General features: G+C 61.2%; 2 protein-coding genes and 1 long non-coding RNA gene across 9 annotated transcripts in view; 2 read left to right on the top strand and 1 right to left on the bottom strand.

Moving 5' to 3' along the window:
- The first annotated feature begins 443 nt into the window (after window positions 1-443).
- TMEM11 (transmembrane protein 11) lies at window positions 444-12,242 on the top strand. Its single transcript, XM_021068054.2, has 2 exons — window positions 444-513; window positions 11,462-12,242. Exons 1-2 carry the CDS (start codon window positions 455-457, stop codon window positions 11,976-11,978), a joined length of 576 nt encoding a protein of 191 aa, XP_020923713.2. The 5' UTR covers window positions 444-454; the 3' UTR covers window positions 11,979-12,242.
- On the top strand, window positions 1,466-5,984 carry LOC146398442 (uncharacterized). The gene is made up of 2 exons (XR_014822089.1): window positions 1,466-1,568; window positions 2,206-5,984. It is a non-coding gene; the product is annotated as an uncharacterized LOC146398442 (long non-coding RNA).
- A 3,261-nt stretch (window positions 12,243-15,503) lies between the features above and the next one.
- The window catches only part of DHRS7B (dehydrogenase/reductase 7B), a 31,469-nt gene continuing 27,068 nt past the window's right edge, over window positions 15,504-19,904 (bottom strand). For all 7 annotated transcript variants that reach the window (XM_084986427.1, XM_084986428.1, XM_021068049.2 and 4 more), the window contains 3 exons: window positions 19,575-19,667; window positions 17,280-17,432; window positions 15,504-15,947 (listed from right to left, as the gene is read on the bottom strand). In XM_084986427.1, the coding sequence (XP_084842553.1) occupies window positions 15,742-15,947; window positions 17,280-17,432; window positions 19,575-19,667 (452 nt within the window). In that variant the 3' untranslated portion in view covers window positions 15,504-15,741. The remainder of the gene's footprint in view (window positions 15,948-17,279; window positions 17,433-19,574; window positions 19,668-19,904) is intronic.

Raw genomic sequence — 19,904 nt, 5'->3', positions numbered from 1 at the left:
GCGGGATATGCGCGCGGAGCCCGGTCTCTCCCAGCCGCCGCCACACGTTAAGTTCGGCCCCTTCTCCTCTTCCAGACCCTCCCCGCCGACGGCTTGCCAGCAAGGACTCGGTGGCGGCGGGAGCCGCTTGTGCCTAGCCTCCCGAGGATGTGGGGGACGAGCGGGAGCGGCCCCTCGGTGACCTCGAGCGGCAGGCCCTCCGGAAGGGCCCGGGGCGCCGAGGAGTCGAGCCCGGAAGTGGGCTTTCCGCGCCGCTGGGCTGGCCTGCGTTTCCCGGGCGGCTTCGGGGCAGGCCTTGCCTGCGCGCGGTGCATTGTGGACCTTGTGGTCCCGCGGGGCCCGGCCCCAGCCGGGGGCTCTGTCTGGGGCGGCGGCCGGACTACATCTCCCTCCCGCCCGTGCGCTGTCGCGAGGCCGCCCGGCGCGAGGCTTTCGCGAGCGGAGAGTCTCCAAGATGGCCGCGTGGGGAAGGAGGTGTCTCGGCCCGGGCGGCGGCGGCCCCGCGCGAGAGAGGTGAGACGGGCGCTGTTCCCTTCCCTGCGGGCGGCGCGGGGCGGGAAGCCGGCGACGCCCTTGGGGTTGCAGCACTGCCCCTGCCTCCGACGCGCGGCTCTCCCCGGTGCATCCGCCGGCCGCGCGGGGTCCCGGTTCCGGCCTCCGCGGCCTCCGCGGCGGGCCCGGGGAGGGGCGACGGCAGCCCGGGCACCGTCGGGCCGCCGCGGGGCCCGCCTGAATGCCGCGGGCCGAGCGGCACCAGAGCCCGCCCGCCTGGTCGCGCGGGGAGTTCTTTCGGCCGCGGCGAGGGGTGGCTCCCGGGACGGAGCGGGAAGGGGAAGCCTTCCCATCGCGGGTCGGTGCGGGAAGCGCGGTGCGGTCCGCACGTTTACCGGGGCCTCCGCCTTCCGCTCTGTGGCCTCCGGGCTCCAAGCCGGCCGCTTTTCTCCGGGGGTGATTCCTGGGACTTTGGAGGCTTCTCTGCGAGCGCCCCTGCCGTGGAAGTCCTTTGCAGTGACCTTTCCTAACGAAGGGTGTGTTACGAGTAGGGAGCTAGGGGCTTGTTTCTTTCAAGGTGGATTTTGATTTAGAGGACTCATTTCTAGAAGACGAGGTGGGAGTAGTTGTCGTGTTTCGTGTCGAGTTCACAGTTTTTGCTCCTAGAAAACAGTTTAGCTAGTGGAAGCCACTAGAAGCTGTTCACCCACCAGAAATTTGGGAAAGAGTGCTTGTTGGGGGAGTCACCTGGTGTGAATTGCCCTGACCATTCGCTTAGGACCGGAGTGGCCTAGTAGAGGTCAGCAAGACCTTCGCTTTTCTTTTTCGTTTCTTTTCTGTGAAGATTGGAATACAGCGAAGTTCTTTCTTTTTCTCCCTTTCCTTCTCTGTTCTGACGCTTAACTATTCTGCGTTGTTCCTTTTCTTTGACTGATTCCGTCACATGTTTGTTGCTCTTGCCTTGTTTTGTTAGTTGTGTTCACTTGCATTTTATGCTTGAGCTCAGCGTCACCCAACGTTGTCCATTCTTCAGCTCCTCTGCCTTGGAAAAGAAGCAGTGAATGAATGGCAAGCACGTAGGTATCTTTGTTTTCCCAGCGTCCACCTGGTATGTTTCTTAGACCCAGCTCTAAAAAGTTAAGAGGTGGAGTTCCCGTCGTGGCGCAGTGGTTGACGAATCCTACTAGGAACCGTGAGGTTGCGGGTTCTGTCCCTGCCCTTGCTCAGTGGGTAAACGATCCAGCGTTGCCATGAGCTGTGGTGTAGGTTGCAGACTCAGCTCGGATCCCGCGTTGCTGTGGCTCTGGCGTAGGCCGGTGGCTACAGCTCCGATTCGACCCCTCGCCTGGGAACCTCCATATGCCTCGGGAGCGGCCCAAAGAAATGGCAAAAAGACAGAATAAATAAATAAATAAATAAATAAAAATAAAAAGTTAAGAGGTGAGCTCAGTGGTTTCCACATGGCCTTAAAATCTTGCCAACGTGTTCAAGATCGGTGTTGCAGACATTCGTCCTTTAGGAATAAGAAATAACCCGTTTAGAAAACTCGGTGTCACAGAGCGAGAGAGCGCGCCTCCTTCCTGGAGGCAGACGGAAGGGGCCGGCTGGGCCTGCCCCGGACGTCACCCAGGGCTGTGCTAGCAGCAGTTAGGCTTCTACTCATCCAATAGATTTGATGTTGGGTTTTTTTTTTTTCTCTTTGGTTTGAGACAGGAGTTAATTCAAAACGAAGTTTGCAAACCAGGATTCCCACCGGGCTGAATCCAGTCCTCCCTCGACTGTGACTCTCGGTTTCTAAGAGGATTGAAATGAGTTGCCAAAGCCTGGCGATGGAAAGATTTCACGAGAAACTCCTTGGAAAGCTGCATGGTGGCTCTTTTTGGTCAGGCCAGGTGCTCATCACTCCTCACCTGACAGCCGACTCAGTGCCCTTACCTGCCTGGTCGTGCTGGGTGTTCAGGTTGCAACCTTTGGCCTGGAACAGAAGGCCCTGCTTACACGTCCAGACGTCTCTGTCAGCTGGGAATGGCGCATCTGGTTTTGTGGTTTGGGTGGTACCATCTCTTCTCCTTACAGATAAGGAGTGCGGCGGGGAGCCCCTCTCTTGGCCTGTGCCGTGGGGCCTAGCAGGGCTTTGGTGGAGGAGTGTTGGCCTGGTCCTGGTGTCCCTGGGATCCTCCCATGCTGAGCAGGGAATGGAAACCCAACCCGCCAGCCCTCGGTCAGCTCGCTAACTTCTGGGCGCACCTCCACCCATGCCCCGGGGGTGGGGAGACTCTGGGCAGGCTGGTTGGATTAATTGATTGCCCACACCCTAGATGGAAGCTCAAGCATGTTATTGGCTCTTGGGACTGAAGTAGGCTGTTCAGGGCTCTCTTAAATGACTTTGTTCCATGTCACACCTGTGCCGGCTCAGATTACAGCTCACGCTGTGAGACCACTTTCCCGAATTGCTGCACGCACTTGGTTGGAGTCTGCTTTATGATGAAAGCGTGGGAAACACTGCCTGGTTTGGGGCAGGGGCTGGAGCAGAGCAGCGCTTTGGGCAGACTTTGCAGATTTGCCGGTGGCTGCAAACATGGAAGCACGCTTGGATTTAAAGCAGCTCCTGCCAGACTGTCCCCAAGAGTTATGTTGTCAGCTGTGTGTTAGCGATGATCCAGTTTAGAAAGTACACAGTGTGCGGATTCTTCACCTGGTTCTTGAGTTTCGAGCTGTGTTAATTCAGTGGTCGCTAGTCCCTTGTGACAGTTAAATTTTTCTTTTTGCTTTTTAGGGCCGCACCAATGGCATATGGAAGTTCCCAGCCTAGGGGTCGAATTGGAGCTGTAGCTGCTGGCCTGCACCACAGCCTCAGCAATGCAGGGTCTGCGACCTATGCCGCAGCTCACTGCTGCGCCAGATCCTTAACTCACCGAGCCGACCAGAGATGGAACCTGTGTCCTTATGGATGCCAGTCAGATTCGTCTCCTCTCAGCCTGGAGGGAACTCCCATAACCTGAATTCTTGTCCACAGTAGGGCACGGACAGTGAGCACGCCAGACAGATGGCCACAGGTCCTGTCAGTGTCTTTAACACACTGGCCCGTCTAGGAGGGCAGGCATCTGAGTGTTGTGCCGCTGGGCGCCTTCCTAGACGGGCCATCTCACAGACCTACCAGCTGTCCCGCTGTCTGCCTGCCCTCAGGGCCCCGAGGTCCTGTGTTCCCCGCCGTTGTGGGTGTGAGTTCAGCGTGTGGACACACTTGATCTGCGTCTGGTCTCTGTGGGAGGGGCAGCGCGGCTTGGAGGCCTGGTGTGTTCGCAGGGCTGGGCGTGCTGGACTAGAGGCGCGGGTCTTAGGGTCAGACCCCTTCTGTGGCCTCCCCTCCTCTGGCTTCTGCAGGCGTCTGTGCCCGCGTTTTCAGGCAGCCAGCTCTGCCGGGTCACGTCCACATCTCTCTGTCCTGCGCCTTATTCCCTGGGACTTGCCCCTCTTCGACAGCTTTGCTTGCTTTCTTTTCTTTTCTTTTTTCTTTTCTTCTTTTTTTGGCCACCCCGTGGCACGTGGAGTTCCTGGGCCAGGGATCAGATCCAAGTAGCAGACTAGCCCTAAGCCACAGCTGCGGCAATGCCAGATCCTTAACCCACAGTGCCGGGCTGGGAATCGAACCTGTGTCCCAGTGCTCCCAAGGCACCGCTGGTCCCGTTGCACCAGAGCGGGCACTCCGAAAGCTTTACTTTTAATGGGCGACTTGGATGGATGTCCTGGATGCCGGTGGAGGGATCAGTTCCCAGGACAGCTGAACGAGCCAGCCAGAGGCCCCGTGGGCAGGAGGCTCACGTTCCCTCGCTCTGATTGGGTCCTTTCTTTTAGAGCTGAGGCTCTCTGGGGGTGTGGGTCTTCCGTCTCTCTTGACGACTCCTTCTGGCCCTAATGGGTGCGGCACGCGCCTCTCCTCGAGGCCTGGACGCCGTGCCCGTCACCTGGGTCCCGCTCAGCTGGCTGCCAGAGGCGCTGCTCCCGGGGGCTGGCTGTTGTAGGTTAGGGTCTGCTGGGCCTTGGTCTCTGGCACAGTCTCCATGTTCCTTGACTCACTCAAGCTGACCGGTCCCGCTGCAGTGACTGGTTGAGTCGGGCCTGACTTTCTGAAGAAGCGAGAGGTGGCATGTCCTGAGGGAGGCCTCTGCCCAGCTGCTCAGAGCGAGGGCAGCGGGAGGAAGAAGGAGGCACTGGTGGGCGAGTCCATGGGGAGCCTTCTAGCTGCCCCTGTGGTGGCCTTCCGGTGCCAGCAGTGCCTCTATGGGCCACAGAGCGGGGGAGCTGTGTGCCCGAGAAGTCACGCGGTTTGGGTTGGGACTGTCCATTAGGGCAGCCACTGGCCACGTGTGGCTGTCCAGCATCTGAAGTGCGGCTGGGGTGTCTGAGGAACTGAATTTTAAGTTTTTCTTAAGTTTAAATGGCTCGGGCCTTATGCTGGTTGTCCTTTGCAGCTGTCACTTTGTTTGCATGCCCATCCCAGCCTGGCCTGTCTTCCCTCTGGGCAGGCTGGGGCCGTGGCCCCGTTGGATACAAGAAAAGCCGGCTCCGAGCAGCAAGGAGTTTAGCCCTTGGACACAGCCAGAACCCAGGCTCTTGGCCCCCCTCTTGGTGCACTGTGTTTGTCCCCAAGCAGAGCAGCCCGGTCCCCGGAGCGCCGCAGGAGCCCGTTCTCTGGCGTGTGGCTTCCTCGGAAAACACCGGGCACCTGTTTGGACCGTTTCTCAATATTTGGAGCCTGTGCCTCTTGTCCTAGCCGGGCTTTGAACCTACAATACAGAATTTTACTGCTTTTGATGACTCTCGAGGAAGCGATTTGGGGTCAGCCGGAGTGGGTTTTCCAGACCAGGGGTAGAACTCGAGTCCTCCAGCCGGCATGTCGCAGGTGGTTGCCTGCTGAGTGGACCTGGTTGGTTTACCTTTCAGTGCCAAGTTCTCTTAATTATCATACTGGTTCTTGCCTCCTGTCACTCATTTCCAACCTACTTCCTCTCCGTCTGTCGGGAACCTGTCACATTCAGGCCAGTGCAAAGGGACCGTGATGAAAGCACAGTCACTGCCTTCAGGGAGCTCCGAGTCCGTCTCCCTCTGTGTTTCAGGTGGAGCCTGTGAGCTCAGGGCCGCTCCAGGAAGCAGCCCTAAAGCACTGCACTTAGGGTTGGTTCTTCTGGTTCTAGAAGGATCAGAAAAGATGGGGGGTGCAGGCCAATGTTCGCTTGAGGGAACCCCTGGGAAATGGAATTCTCCTGCCCTTCCTGGCAGGACCTCCGGGGTCTCAGACCACGTGGCGACTCAGCCAGGGCGGGGGCGGGGGTTGCTTGGTCCTGGGAGCGCGGGACTCTGCGGCGCTGTCTGGTCTCATCGCCCCAAGGGGGCAGGGCTGTGGGACGGTTTTGCTTTTTAAGAAAACATTTATAATTTTTCATTATAAAAGCAGCACATGTTTGTCTTTTGCTTTTGAAACATACAGAAAACTATGAAGAAAAAGAAAATTTAAAAGTCACCTGTTGGGCCACCATCCAAAGAAAACTGCTGTCCTTTTTTCTTTTAAGTTGTTTTTTTTTTTTTTTTTTTTGTCTTTTTGTCTTTTTGTTGTTGTTGTTGTTGTTGTTGCTATTTCTTGGGCCGCTCCCGCGGCATATGGAGGTTCCCAGGCTAGGGGTCGAATCGGAGCTGTAGCCACCTGCCAACATCAGAGCCACAGCAACGTGGGATCCGAGCCACGTCTGCAACCTACACCACAGCTCACGGCAACACCGGATCGTTAACCCACTGAGCAAGGGCAGGGACCGAACCCGCAACCTCATGGTTCCTAGTCGGATTCGTTAACCACTGCGCCACGACGGGAACTCCTCCTGCTGTCCTTTTTTCATGTGCAGCCCCTTCGATGCTCCCCCGGGTGTTTTGTCAGGGAGTTTTAAATATTATGCGAAATCCATCAAAAGTGCACTTCAACATGTGAAAGGTTAGGAACTTGCTACCGGGTGTATGACGCTGGACACAGGAGGCTCGGCGACGCAAGCCAGCCCCAAGGCCCGGGTGTCCGGGCGGGGTTCCTGCGGAGCGCTGGGGAGAGGGGAGCGTCAGGAGGCGGGCTGGTGATCTCGGGGACTGGGGCAGGGACACGGGGAAAGGTGCTAAACTGGTGGTGGTGGTGGTGGAAGCGGCGCGACTCAGTCTCGCGTGACTGACCTGTGCGGGTAAGTGGGTGAATTCTATCTCAGTAAACCGTTACTTGAAAAGCACAAGTGAAAACCACAACCGCACAATTCTGGGACAGTCACTATTGAAAAAACCAAACAAGCCTGCCGGCAAAGACGTGGACACACGGGAACTCGTCTGCCCTGTTAGTGGGAATGTAAATTGGTCTGGCCACCGAGGGAAGCAGTCTCGGAGGCTCCTCAAAAAAGTAAAAATAGATTGAGTTCCTGTCGTGGCTCAGCGGAAATGAATCCGACTAGGGTCCATGAGGTTGCGGGTTCCATCCCTGGCCTCGCTCCATGGGTTAAGGATCTGGTGTTGCCATGGCTGTGGTGGAGGCCCGCGGCTAAGCTCCAATTCAACCCCTAGCCTGGGAACCTCCATATGCCTCTGGTGAGGCCCTAAAAAGAGAAAAAAAATAAAAGTAGAACTGCCGGATGATCCAGCAGTTCCTCTTCTAGATAGACCCAGAGAGATTACAAGCAGGACTTGAACAGATGTTTTGACACCCATGTGCACAGCAGCCCGTCCGCGGGCGGCCGGGTAGCGAAACGTGGTCCGTACGTACAGTGGATGCCCTGACACCCGCCACAACGTCGAGGAGCCTGGGGGCCACAGTGCCTCGCAGAATAAGCTGGTGGCAGAAGACCCATGGCGATTCCTCTTAGGTGCGGTCCTCAGCAGCCCAGTCAGTGGGGTGAGGGTTGCGGCTCGATGGGGACAGAGTTGTAGTTTCTGGAGATGGAGAGGTTCTGGAGACGCACCGTCCCGCACCGCATGTACTTCGCACCGCACGTACTTCGCACTGCATGTACTCCGCACTGCTGCACCGCACGCTGAAAAGCGGTCAGGAGGGTAAATTTTCCTGTAATTTAGAAGGACTGAAAAAACCAAGTGGCAGCATTACCCTGACTCATGCTCGCGCCCCACGAGAGGTGAACGTGGGTGTGGGGCACGCGCCCTCCCCTCCCGTGCGTGCTCGGGGGCCTGGGTGGCTGGGACCCCACTGTTCTCGCTCTTGTGGAGGTGTCACCACCTGTTCTGCTGTCACCAGACAGCACGGCTTTGAACATCCTGGTGCAGCACTGGCTGCGGAGAGGTGGCTCTAGACCTCGGCACCCAAGTTCGAGACTGCTTCTGTCATCGTGGCTGCACGTGGGCGTGGGGGATGCGGGCTGCATTCCGGCCAGGCTGCCAAGCGAACACGCAGGGGCCCAGGGGTTGGTCCCTTCCGTTCTTCGGGGGGGCTGCCAGCGTTCCAGGGGTCCCTTTGAGGGCCTCCCTGAGTGCTGCCAGAGCAGATTCAGAGCCGAGGGAGGCAGGGTCGGGAGCGCCAGCCTGAGCGCCCCTGCAGCCAGTAGCCCGCACTCCGCCGCACAGGCCTGCGCCTCCCTGAGCTCCAGGGAACCTGCCCGGTTGGAGGGTCTGAAGCCACTTGGTAAAAAGGGACCCCTTTTCTTTCTGGAGCCACTGTCTTCCCCTCCCAGGGACAGTCATGATCCCCAGGGCTCTGCGTATCGGTGCGGCTTGAAGCAGACGTGCCCTCTTTCAGAAATGCCCCGAGCAGCTCCTTTGTTCTGTGCCTCTTCACGGCCCTTTGGAGGCCTTTCCACTGTTAGCGCGCTCTCTGCGTATGTGTAGATGTATTTTATTTCATGCTTTAATTATTATTTTTTTAAATTTGTTATTATTATTTTTTGTGTTTTTAGGGCTGCACCCACGGCATATAGAGGTTCCCGGGCTAGGAGTCCACTCGGAGCTACAGCCACCGGCCTACGCCAGAGCCACAGCAACGCTGGATCCTTAACCCACTGAGCAGGGCCAGGGATCGAACCCACAACCTTGTGGTTCCTAGTCGGATTCGTGAACCACTGAGCCACGATGGGAACTCCTGTTACTGGGTTTTGGTTTTGGTTCTGTCACACCTATGGCACATGGAAGTTCCTGGGCCAGGGATCAAACCAGTGCCACAGCAGCAACCTGAGCCAGTGTGATGACAACTTCGGATCCTTGACCACAGAACTTCAGCTTTTTTTTGCTTTTTAGGGCCACGCCTGTGGCATATGGAAGTTCCCCAGCTAGGACTCCAATCAGAGCTGTAGCTGCCGGCTTACACCACAGCAATGTGGGATTCAAGCCATGTCTACGACCTACACTGCAGCTCATGGCAACGCCAGATCCTTAACCCACTGAGCAGGGCCAGGGATCGCAAGCAAACCTGTATGGAGATGAGTTGGGTTTGTAACCTGCTGAGCCACAGTGGGAACTCCCAGCTATTTAATGCTTTAATTGGCCTGTGTGTACAGGGTTCGAGTTGGAGGGTGGCTGGTGATGCTGTGAGATGGTTCAGGGTGACCTTCTAACTGGGTTCTTTCTTAGTTGGGTTGCTTTTGACCCAGAAACAAGCAGGCCACGTGTAGTGGGTGCTGGGGTAGCTCAGTGATCGTGGGTGGCTGTGGGTCTCCTGGGCATTCTTGGCCACCTGGATTCTGAGGCAAAGTTCATGCCAAGGCAGAGCTGAATCTGGTGGTCCAGGCAGCCTGTAAAACTGCATTTACAGGGAATTCCCGCTCTGGCGCTGTGGGTTGAGAACCTGCCTGCAGTGGCTCAGGTCACTGCAGAGGCTCCAGTTCGGTCCCCGGCCTCGTGCAGTGGGTTAAGGATCTGGCGTTGCCATAGCTGCGGCATAGGTTGCAGCTCCGATTCAGTCCCTGGCCCTGGAACTTCCGTACGCACGGGGGCAGCCGGAAAAATAAAACAACAAAACCAAAAAACTGCATGTGCAGGGACAGCCGTGGCTCCCGCCAAGTGGAGGTGTGCCTGCTGACGTCGTGGGGGGTCCTTTGACAGAGGGGGTGCCTGCCTGGGAGTCTCCCTCCTTGTGCCTCAGGTGACATCCCGGAAACCTGCTTGTCCAGGCCTGGTGTCTGTCCTTCCCTGACTGGGTCCAGCCCGGGAACTGGTGAGCCTCGGGGCGGCGGGCCTGCTGGCCGGGCTCCCAAGACCTGCGTCCCGAGGCGCCTGGGAGGGCGCTTTACGCCGTGGGAGGCCTAGATGCCTTGGAGGGGGGGGCGCTGGCCGCACCCCTCAGGTCTGGGGTGTCCTGACTGTCGAGTCCACCGGTGGTGGCTCCTGTGCTGTCAGGGCTGAGCAGGAGCCTGGAGGGACCCCGTCAAGTGTTCAAGGGAAGAGGCGGCCCAGAAAGGCAGCTTTGCCAACGGGCCCCTGCAGTCAGTCCCCCCCACCGCTGCCCCCTGGGACAGCTTCTCCCTGGTGCTCAGGGTTTAATTAGAGCCTTGATTTAATTAGGAGTTGTCCCTGAGCTCAGCTTAGTTACAGCTGCTCTCTCGAGAAAAGAGCCACCGAGTCCCAGGCAGCGCCTCCCAAGGGACCTGCCTCCCCTGCAACTGAGGCCCGGCTCCTGGGACCCAGGAGAGCATCAGGCAGCGGGTCGCCCCCGGGGGTGGGGGGGAAGCCCTGCCTCCTGGCCTTGCTTATTTGCTTGCAGGGGAGCTTCTACTGCTGAACCCCACCTGGGAGCCACGACAGGAAGGCGCACTCAGTGGCGGCTCTCCTGCCACCAGTCCTTTTCCCCTGGCGTTTGCCTGGCAGCCCCGTCTCTGCCCCCTGCACACGGAACTGCCCTCTTCAGTAAAGGAGATGCTGAACGGAGAGGGTCTGGGCGGGCCTGTTGCAGTCGTGGGGCCCTCGGGGCTGCTGTCCTGCAGTCTGGGCCCTCGGCGCTGTGCTTCTTGCTGCTGGGGGGCACCCTTCAGAGCCCCAGGTTGAGGGGCGTGGACCCGGGGGCACAGTGACCACCAGGAGCCAGGTCGGGGGACTAGGGGCTACTGAAGGGAAGGCAGGTGACAAGGTGGCTTCGCAGGGCCTGGTGACGTGATGCAGAGGGAGCCACCCGTCCAGCTGGGAGAGGCCGGGGTAAAGAAGCCTTCTTGCGAGATGAGCAGTGAAGACCAAACTGGGGGAACCGGCTGTGCTGGGGGGCAGCGTGGAGGGTCTGGATGGGCGGGGACGAGCCAGAGGGTGACAGGCGCTGGGTCCTGCGTCCGGCGTGGGAGGTCCCGCTTGAGGCCTCCCGCGGGCTTGGGCTCTGTCTGCTGGTGAGCGTCACGTCCCCGGCAGGCCGGGTCGCTGCATGGGCTGCTTCCGTGGGTGAGACGCCTTCAGTGGCCATAGGTAGAGTCCTGGGCCCACAGGGTCAGAGCGGCAGGAACACGAGGCCCCTGGACCCTCATCCCAGCGCCCAAGGCCGAGGCACTGAGTGGGGCGCTCCCGGCCAGGTGGCCCTTGGGGGGGCTTTGGCGTTGCCGCCCCAGGAGGACCCGGGCAGCTTGCTCTCCGTCCACCACGGCCGGACCCGTGAAGGTGGGCCGTGCGGGCTCAGTGGCCCTGGTGGGCTGAGGGCACGGCGCACCTGCCGTCACAGGCCTCTGTCCCCGCGTCGTGGGCCCGAGGCCCCCTCTCCCTGGGGCTTTGCTGACTCACGGGTCTGACCCTGCGTTGCCTTAACTGCCAGGCCGCCCCCGTCGTCGGCCGCCATCCTCACAGATGTTGTCGCAGGAGCCCCAGGGCCCCTTGCTGTGTCTCTCGTGGGCCACGGCTTGCTTCTTCGGCCCCATCTGCAGGGCGGGAAGGGGGCGGCCCGGGGAGCCGTGCGCGCCCTCCGGAGCTCGGCGGGGCCCCCCCAGCTGGCGCCCCGCTCACGGCTCCTTTCTCCCGCCCCCCCCCGCAGGCTGAGCTTGGCGGCCACGGACTGTTACATCGTGCACGAGATCTACAGCGGGGAGAACGCGCAGGACCAGTTTGAGTGCGAGCTGGAGCAGGCCCTGGAGGCCCAGTACAAGTACATCGTGATCGAGCCCACGCGCATCGGCGACGAGACGGCCCGCTGGATCACCGTGGGCAACTGCCTGCACAAGACCACCGTGCTGGCGGGCACCGCCTGCCTCTTCACGCCGCTGGCGCTGCCCCTGGATTACTCGCACTACGTCTCCCTGCCCGCGGGCGTGCTGAGCCTGGCCTGCTGCACCCTCTACGGCATCTCCTGGCAGTTCGACCCCTGCTGCAAGTACCAGGTGGAGTACGACGCCTACAAACTGTCGCGCCTGCCCCTGCACACGCTCACCTCCTCCACGCCGGTGGTGCTGGTCCGCAAGGACGACCTGCACAGGAAGAGACTGCACAACACGATAGCGCTGGCGGCCCTGGTGTACTGTGTCAAGAAGGTGTACGAGCTCTGCGCCGTGTGAGCCGGGAGGCGGCCGGCCTCACGCTTGTCCGCTGAACGGAAGGACACATCACCGGGGCCCCGGGGCGCTCGGCTCAGCCCACGAAGACGTGGGTCCCGCGACCCCGGGGTCGGCGGTGCGGGTTTCCGACGGGGCGGCAGGATGTGGTGGGAGCAGCGCTGCGGGGGGGCGACCGCGCTCGGGGGTCCTTGAGAACATCCGGTAACTGTACCACCCAGAGCCAGCCGGAGCTGTTGACCATTAAAGTGATGAGAATTTCCCCTCCGCCCGGTGTCTCTCTCCGTGACGGCCCTGGTGGGCGTGGGCAGCACGGGTGTCAGCCCTGGCGACGGGCAGGCCCAGACCCTCCGTGCTGCTCAGGGACCTGGCGGGACAGGTGGGCGGCACGGCCGGGCGGCCGCCTGCAGAGCTGGGGCTGGGTCGTGTCCAGGGATCTGACGCGGGAGGAGCCGGGAACCACCTCCACACCTTGAAAGCACTGAGGCCGTCCCGATGGGGGCCCGGGCCCAGGGGAGCCCCACGCTCCCCGCTTACCTTCCCCCGAAGAGGCGGGGCCCTGGCCCTGCAGCCTCTCGAGACCTCTGCCAGGCGCCTCGAAGGGCAACCAGACTGACTTTCTGCTCGTTTTAAAGGCGCCTCGGGAAGGTCCCATCCCAGAGAGTAACGGAGGGGGGCCGGGGGCCACTTTCTGGGGGAAGAGCCAGGGCTTGTGAGAGTTGGAGAGACCTTGACCCGATTGCGAGGGGCCTGGAAGTGCTGATCCCTCAGCTGGGTGCTGGCTGGCAGGACGGTCGGGAACAAGCGCAAACTGGCAGGGGCCCTAGACAGACCCCGCTGAGCGGGCTGGGCAGGAAAACGGGAGGTGTTTTTATGACCGACAGCCACGATGTGGAAAGGGGGCCTGTCCCCGGCCTGTGCACAGAGTGTCTGGGAAGCAGTGGCCGTCGCGGGTCCACCGAGCAGAAGAACAGAACAGAAGCCAGGTGCGGCGCGGGTCCTATTGGTGGACTCGGTGCCCAAGGGCCGTCTCAGCTGCGTGTCCTGGCCCAGGAGGTGAGGCCTCGGGGCCACCGTGGACACCAGGCAGGGCTTGTGTCCCTGGCCTCCAAAGACCGAGCCTGCGGGGCTTCCTCAGAGGCCACACCCAGGAGCCCTGCCACCACTACAGGACTGGGTCCCACAGGGCTCAGAACAAGAGTCTCGTTGCAGCTGCTGGTCAGGAAGTGGCAGCTGTGATCCCTGCGAGGGGGCGGGAGGAGCAGAAGGCAGCTCCGGCGGCTTCACGGAAAATCTCTCTCGGGTTTTATCTTTCAGGCTGATGCTGTCATGACGCGTGACGGCCGCTCCTGCCTTCAGACCAGGAGGACACCAGGAGGCCTGGAGAGCAGAGCTGAAAGCGCCTGGGAACTTGGTCTGGAGGCAGAGCCCGCTCATGCCGTGCGTGGCAGCCCACCGGGACAGAGCCTTGGGACAGCACGACCGGCCCCTCGGCCCTTCTGTTCCAGACGCTGCCCCGTGGGCCAGCCCCCACCCCAGCCCTCTGGGAGGGGCACCCAGCACCACCCCCTGCCACCTCCAGCCACGTCCAGGCCGCAGACCCAGCCTCTGGAGCCACCAGGTCCCACTAGATTTCAGTGGCTCTGTGTGTGTTCCACAGTAGAATATAGTTAAAAACAGTTTCTAAATTAAGTTTTAGAGGAAGCTCCTGTTGCGGCTCAGTGGTAACAAACCTGACTAGTTGGTATCCGTGAGGTTGCAGGCTCAGTCCCTGGCCTCCTCAGTGGGTCGAGGATCCGGTGCTGCCGTGGCTGTGGTGCGGGTCGCAGACGCGGCTGGGATCCCGCATTGCCGTGGCTGTGGTGCGGGCCACAGACACGCCTGGGATCCCGCATTGCCGTGGCTGTGGTGCAGGCCACAGACACGCCTGGGATCCCGCATTGCCGTGGCTGTGGTGCGGGTCGCAGACACGCCTGGGATCCCGCATTGCCGTGGCTGTGGTGCAGGCCGGCGGCTCCAGCTCCGATCTGACCCCTAGCCTGGGAACCTCCATGTGCCACTACAGCAGCCCTAAAAAGCAAAAAGAACAACAAAAAAACCCCCACCATAATAATAAAGTTTCAGTGGGTTGAGTGTTTTTAACGTTGGGTAAACAAACAGCCAGCGGTACTTGGAAGTGGCTCGGGTGTCGAGTCTCCGCCGAGGCCCTTGGTGTCTGCTTGGGCGTGAGGCCGGGGGCTGCAGAACCAACCCCCCCGCAGGCTGACGCCTTCCTGGTGGGGGCTGCGCTCCTGCCTGCAGACGTCGCCCCCGCGAGGCGGGCCGCTCTGCAGTGGGAGGAGGGCGCTCCCTCGCAAGGGCCGCCACGTGTCTGAGCAGAGACGCCCTCCGGGAGGGACCTCAGGCCTGGGCCGCGGGGACGGGGACACTAAGCGGGCGTCTTCCCAGCAGGCGGGAGCCGATGGTTTCTATGGAAAAGCCCCTAGGGGTCCACACTTCAGCCACAGGTTCCTGGACCCCAGGCTGTGCTGGGAGTAGGGTCACAGGTGCCACACCACCTCCTGCCCGGAAGCTCTGACCCGGGCTGGCCGTGGCCATCGTTACCTTGGGGACAGCTGTTTCAAATGCCAGCTGCCTGGGTCCAGAGTCAGGGCGTCAGAGGCCAGCACCACAGGCTGGGGGATCTTTATTCCAGTTCAAGGTCTGAAACTGTCCTCGGGATTCCCGTCGTGGCGCAGTGGTTAACAACTCCGACTAGCAACCAGGAGGTAACGGGTTCGATCCCCGGCCCTGCTCAGTGGGTGAAGGATCCGGCGTTGCCGTGAGCTGTGGTGTGGGTCGCAGACGCGGCTTGGATCCCGCGTTGCTGTGGCTCTGGTGTAGGCCAGTGGCTACAGCTCCGATTCGACCCCTGGCCTGGGAACCTCCATATGCCTCGGGAGCGGCCCTAGAAAAGGCAAAAAAAAGACAAAAAAAAAGGAACTGTCCTAAACTTGAGCTTGAAGCTGACACGATGAGCCCCAGGGGTTCAGTCAACGAGAAAGGTGGGAGCAGGGACCCTTCCCGGCTGCACCGCAGTCACCACTGCAAGTGCACCGCGTCCAGCAGGCCCCAGCCTCTGCTTCAGGGACACCTGACCCGGCCCTGAGTCTTCGTGTCCAGAGGGTACGTGAGACCAGGCCAGGTGCTCCTCGGCCCAGAGGCTGCTGCCTCCTTAGAAGACTCACCTGCTTGGAGTCCTACAGGCTGAGCCTCAACAGGGACGCAAGCCCACGCCAGCGTCCCCTGGTCAAAGGCCAGCCACATACCTCCCTGTGCCGAGCTGATGGAGACGCGGGGCACGCTGGGGACAGATGAGCTCCGCAGCCCCCCACCCCAGGCCTGGACACGCAGCCCCGGCGCCGAGCAAGTCAACACGAGGCCTGGGTCCGGCCTCACCAGGGCATCCTCTGATCCCAAGGCAGAGCCCACGGCAGGCCTGGGAGAGGGCGCAGGCTGGGGTTCGCGGGGGTGTGGGGACTCCACCTCCAGAGGTCAAACAGTTCCTTTATTTCACGTCCTAGGGTCCAAAGCCCACTGGGGGGGTCGCCTTGGCCTCGGCCCGCGCTCCCTCCCTCCCTCGGCGGCGGTGGGGCCCGGCCAGGGCTCGGCAGAAGCATGCCTCCCACCCTCCCGAGGCCAGTCCGGTCACAGCCCCGCCACACACCTGTCCCCGAGGGGCCGTGGCCGGGCAGGAGCTGCCACCCGCCCGTCGGGCCGCCGGGCACTAGCAGTGCTTGGACTTGCGCTCCTTCCTGGCCCGCGAGGCCATGAGGCTGAAGAAGAGCCCGGGGGCCAGAGTCCGCAGGTAAACGGCCAGGGACGGCGCCAGGCCGGCCAGGACCACGTCCTTCTTCCTCTGCCCCACGGCCGCCAGGACGTCTCGGGCCACCTCCGCGGGGCTTCGGCCCTGGGCCGTGCTCTCGTCCATGACTGAAACAAGACAGAAGCCGGGCCTGAGCTGACGGGGCCCCGGGGAGGCAGCCCCTCCGAGCCTCTGGGCTCTCAGCACGCGCATCCCGGCCCCCGGAGCACCCACAGGCCGTGGGCTGGGAGCCCGGTGCGGGTGGGAGAGGCGGCGGCGGGCGAGCTGGCACAGAGCAGAGCCGGGTAGGACAGGCGTCGCGGAGAAACCCCGCTGGTGGCCTGTGGCACCTGCCAGGGGAAGGGCGCCTGGAGCTCCCACTTCGCTCAGCAGTGGCCACTTCTGCCGACGGCAGCGGGGGTGAGCAGCAGGCAGAGCGGCCCCGCAGATGGGGGGAGCGGCCGAGCTGCCCTCCGGGATCCATCCCCGTTGTGCCAGCAGAACAGCAGAACGCTCTGAAATGCCACAGCGGAGTTTTTCTTTTTCGTTTTTGGTTTTGGGGCCGCATGTGAGGCTTATGGAGGTCCCGGGCTAGGAGTCGAATTGGGGCTGCGGCTGCCGGGCTCCGCCACAGCCACGCCAGATCCTTAACGCACTGAGGATCGAACCCGCGTCCTCATGGATACGGGCCGGGTTCTGAACCCACCGAGCCACAACGGGAACTCCCAGAGGGAGACTGTGAAAGCGATTCCTCTAGGGGTAAGTGCTGGGGAACCCCTCCGGCCGTGTGCGTCTGTGTGGCCTCCGGCGCCTCGCTGAGTGGGAGGGCCCCGCCCGGGCCGCAGGCGGTTCTGGTGCAGGCCCAGCTGGGCTGGGCTGGGCTGGGCGTCAGGCCCAGAGGCCCCTGGAGAGCACCCAACGCAGGATCGGGAGCACATCCAGGGAGGCAGGACCCAGCACAGGGGCGGCAGTGAGGGAAGGCGGATTGGGCCTTCCCGCGGGCTCCTGCCCTCGACCTCACGACGGGCTGGCAGGCGGCTCTCCCTGCCCCGGGGCTGCCCCACGGCTCCCCTTAGCCCCGGGTGCTCTGCGGTGGAGGCATCAGTATATACAACCAACACCCACATGCCAAGTGTTCAGATTTTCAGGTTTTCGGGGTTTTTTTTTTTTGCTTTTCAGGGCCACACCCGCAGCATATGGAGGTTCCCAGGCTTGGGGTCGAATCAGAGCTACAGCTGCCGGCCTCCACCACAGCCACGGCAACGCAGGATCCTTAACCCACAGAGTGAGGCCAGGGGTCGAACCCGCGTCCTCAGGGATGCGAGCCGGGTTCTGAACCCGCTGTGCCACAGTGGGAGCTCCTCAAATGTTTCGGTTTTATACTTAGATTCCAAGTGAAAATGACAGCAATCACGGAACTACCGAGTCGCGTTCTGGAGACGAGCGGAGCCGGGCCTCACCTCCGTACTTGGAGCCGTCGGCAGTGAGGGCGTTGAGCGACAGGTGGGTGTGGATGTAGCCGGGGCTGATGACGGTCACCTCGACGCCGTGCTGCTCCACCTCGGCGCGTAGGCAGTCGAAGAAGGCCTGGGTCGCGTGCTTGGAGGCCGCGTCTGCAAAGGTCGGCGGCCAGAGAGGCAGGCCCGTGAGGGTGGGACGCGGCGGGGACAGGCCCGCCCGCCCGCCCCCTCCAGCTCTCCCCCGACCAACGGATCCCCCTGTGCCGTCGAGGCAGCATGCGCCCCGAGCCAGCGGTGCCCCCGCCCCGTCTGAGGAGGCACCCTTGGCGGGAGGGGCACCACGACCCCCTCTCTCGGGTGGCTCAGGGAGAGCGCTGAAGGTGGGGCATGTGTGCACACACGACGGGAAGCGGCGAACACGGTAAGACACCAGCGGGGAAGGTCTGTGAAGGGCTCATGGGGTTTTCTGTACCGTTCTTGCCACTTTCAAGGGTGAGACTGTTCTAAGATGAAAGTTAAAAGGAGTTCCCACTGGGACACAGGTTCGGTTCCCTGCCCCACATGTGGGTTAAGGACCTGGCATTGATCAAAACTGCAGCTTCGACGGAGTTCCCGTCGTGGCTCAGTGGTTAAGGAATCCGACTAGGAAGCATGAGGTTGCGGGTTCGATCCCTAGCCTCGCTCAGTGGGTTCAGGATCTGGCGTTGCTGTGGCTGTGGTGTAGACCGGTGGCTACAGCTCTGATGAGACCCCTAGCCTGGGAACCTCCACATGCCGCAGGTGGGGCCCTAAAAGACAAAAAGACCGAAAAATAAATAAATAAATAAAAGTTAAAAAATGAAACCTAATGCCTACGGGGTTTATTCCAACAGCTGAGCAGGAACTAAGGTGCAACGCGAGCCCTGCGCCCCTTCCTGGCTGCTCCGCAGACATAGCCACTGCTGTCGCTTCTCCCCGGAAAGGCACAGGACCCGACACCTAAGTGATTCTGAGACGGAAAGGGGCTCCCTGCACCTGCCAACCGACTGGAACCAGGAGGAGGGGCTGGGGTCACATCCTGAAGTTTCTGCTGCATTTGGGTTGTGACAGGTGGCTCCTGCGTCGTCCAGCTGGGCGTGTGTGACGGTCCTTTCCTAGTGCTGAGGCAGCTCTGCCCACCCCCCGCATGCCTGCAGCGTGCCCAGCTCGCCCGCGTGGCTGCCTTAAGCGACTGGGCTGGTGCGGCTGTCACGACGTATTTCCTTTCGGAGGGTGGAGTCAAGCACGGAGTGACCAGGACAGTTTATGAAACTACCTTTAAGATCTTTTAACAAAACAAGGTTCTGTTTGCTTTGCTGGTGCAATGTGAGGGCAGAGGAAGGAAATGTAATCTCAACATCTAGGCACAGCCACTCACACGGGAGATGAGAGTCTCCGCTGAAGTCATTTTGGCGGTTTTAATTTTTTTTTTTCTTTTTTCTTTTTTGGGGCTGCACCCACAGCATATGGAGGTTCCCAGGCTAGGGGACGAATTGGAGCTGTAGCTGCCACCCTACACCACAGCCCCGGCAACGCCGGATCCTGAACCCACTGAGCAAGGCCAGGGATTGAACCTGTGTCCTCAAGGATACTAGTCGGATTTGTTTCCGCTGAGCCACACGGGAACTCCGGCAGTTTTAATTTTTTGGTCCTAATGTTTCCACTTTTCAGAACTTCCCAAAACCTGCCCATGAGGGCCCAGAGGTATAAATATTGAAGGATGTTTTATGTAGCACATCACTGCTGCTGGTCTCAGAAGGGGAAAACATCCAGGAAAACTACTGAATAAATTATGTCATATCCAACCCATGAATGACTCTATATCTACTTAAAAGAATTAGGCGAATCCATCGATCCTGACGGAGAAAGATACGTCAGCGAGCAGACTCAGCACACCACAGACCTGGGTACAGCGGGGCCCCAGTCTTGCGCGCTGGGTCACGTGGCGCGCGTCAGCAGCGCCGTGAGCTGCAAGTGATGACAGGGCAGTGCCTGCACACGCTCACGGATGACCGAGTCCCCCGGGACCCCCCAGGCTGAGACCGCCTGGCTACCCCGCGCCGTTCGGGGCCCCTCGCCCAGGGCGCACTTGGCGCAGCAGTGGGGCTACTGCAGGGCTGAACTCAACAGGCAGGGCATTCTGCTGGGCAGTGGAGCCAAGTCCCTGCACACTCTGCTGCCGCTCCGCGGGCAGACCGCTTCCGGACAGAAAACGCGCTGCTTCTAACCGGGAGAAAGGGGCAGAGAGCACCGCCTGGCAGGAGAGGGAGCACTTACACGCCGACCGGAAGGGGATGCTGATCCTCCCCTGGATGCTGCTGATGGCGACGATGTGGCCCTGGCGCCTTCGGATCATGGAGGGCAGGAGCGCTGGGGGGGCGGGGGGCGGAGGTCACCACAGCCCAGGCGGCACTCTGGCCTCCGCGTGCCCAGCAGGCCAGCAGGCGGGCGGGGGGACCAGGGAGGGGCAGACAGAGGCCCAGCCACCACCACGGACGGTCCGGGGAGAACCGCGGACCGAGAGGGCCCCCCCTTCTGGGTTTGCAAACGCAGGGCAAGGCCAGGCAGGCGAGCCCACCCCGATGCGGCTGTCGCTGGGAAGGGAGC

The sequence above is a fragment of the Sus scrofa genome, chromosome 12, assembly GCF_054392235.1.
Source record: "Sus scrofa isolate SSC_HxYL_T2T_F1_AM1 chromosome 12, Sscrofa_HxYL_maternal_Yorkshire_Landrace_v2.0, whole genome shotgun sequence".
Lineage (NCBI taxonomy): Eukaryota > Metazoa > Chordata > Mammalia > Artiodactyla > Suidae > Sus > Sus scrofa.
This window is presented reverse-complemented; position numbering and strand designations above follow the sequence as displayed.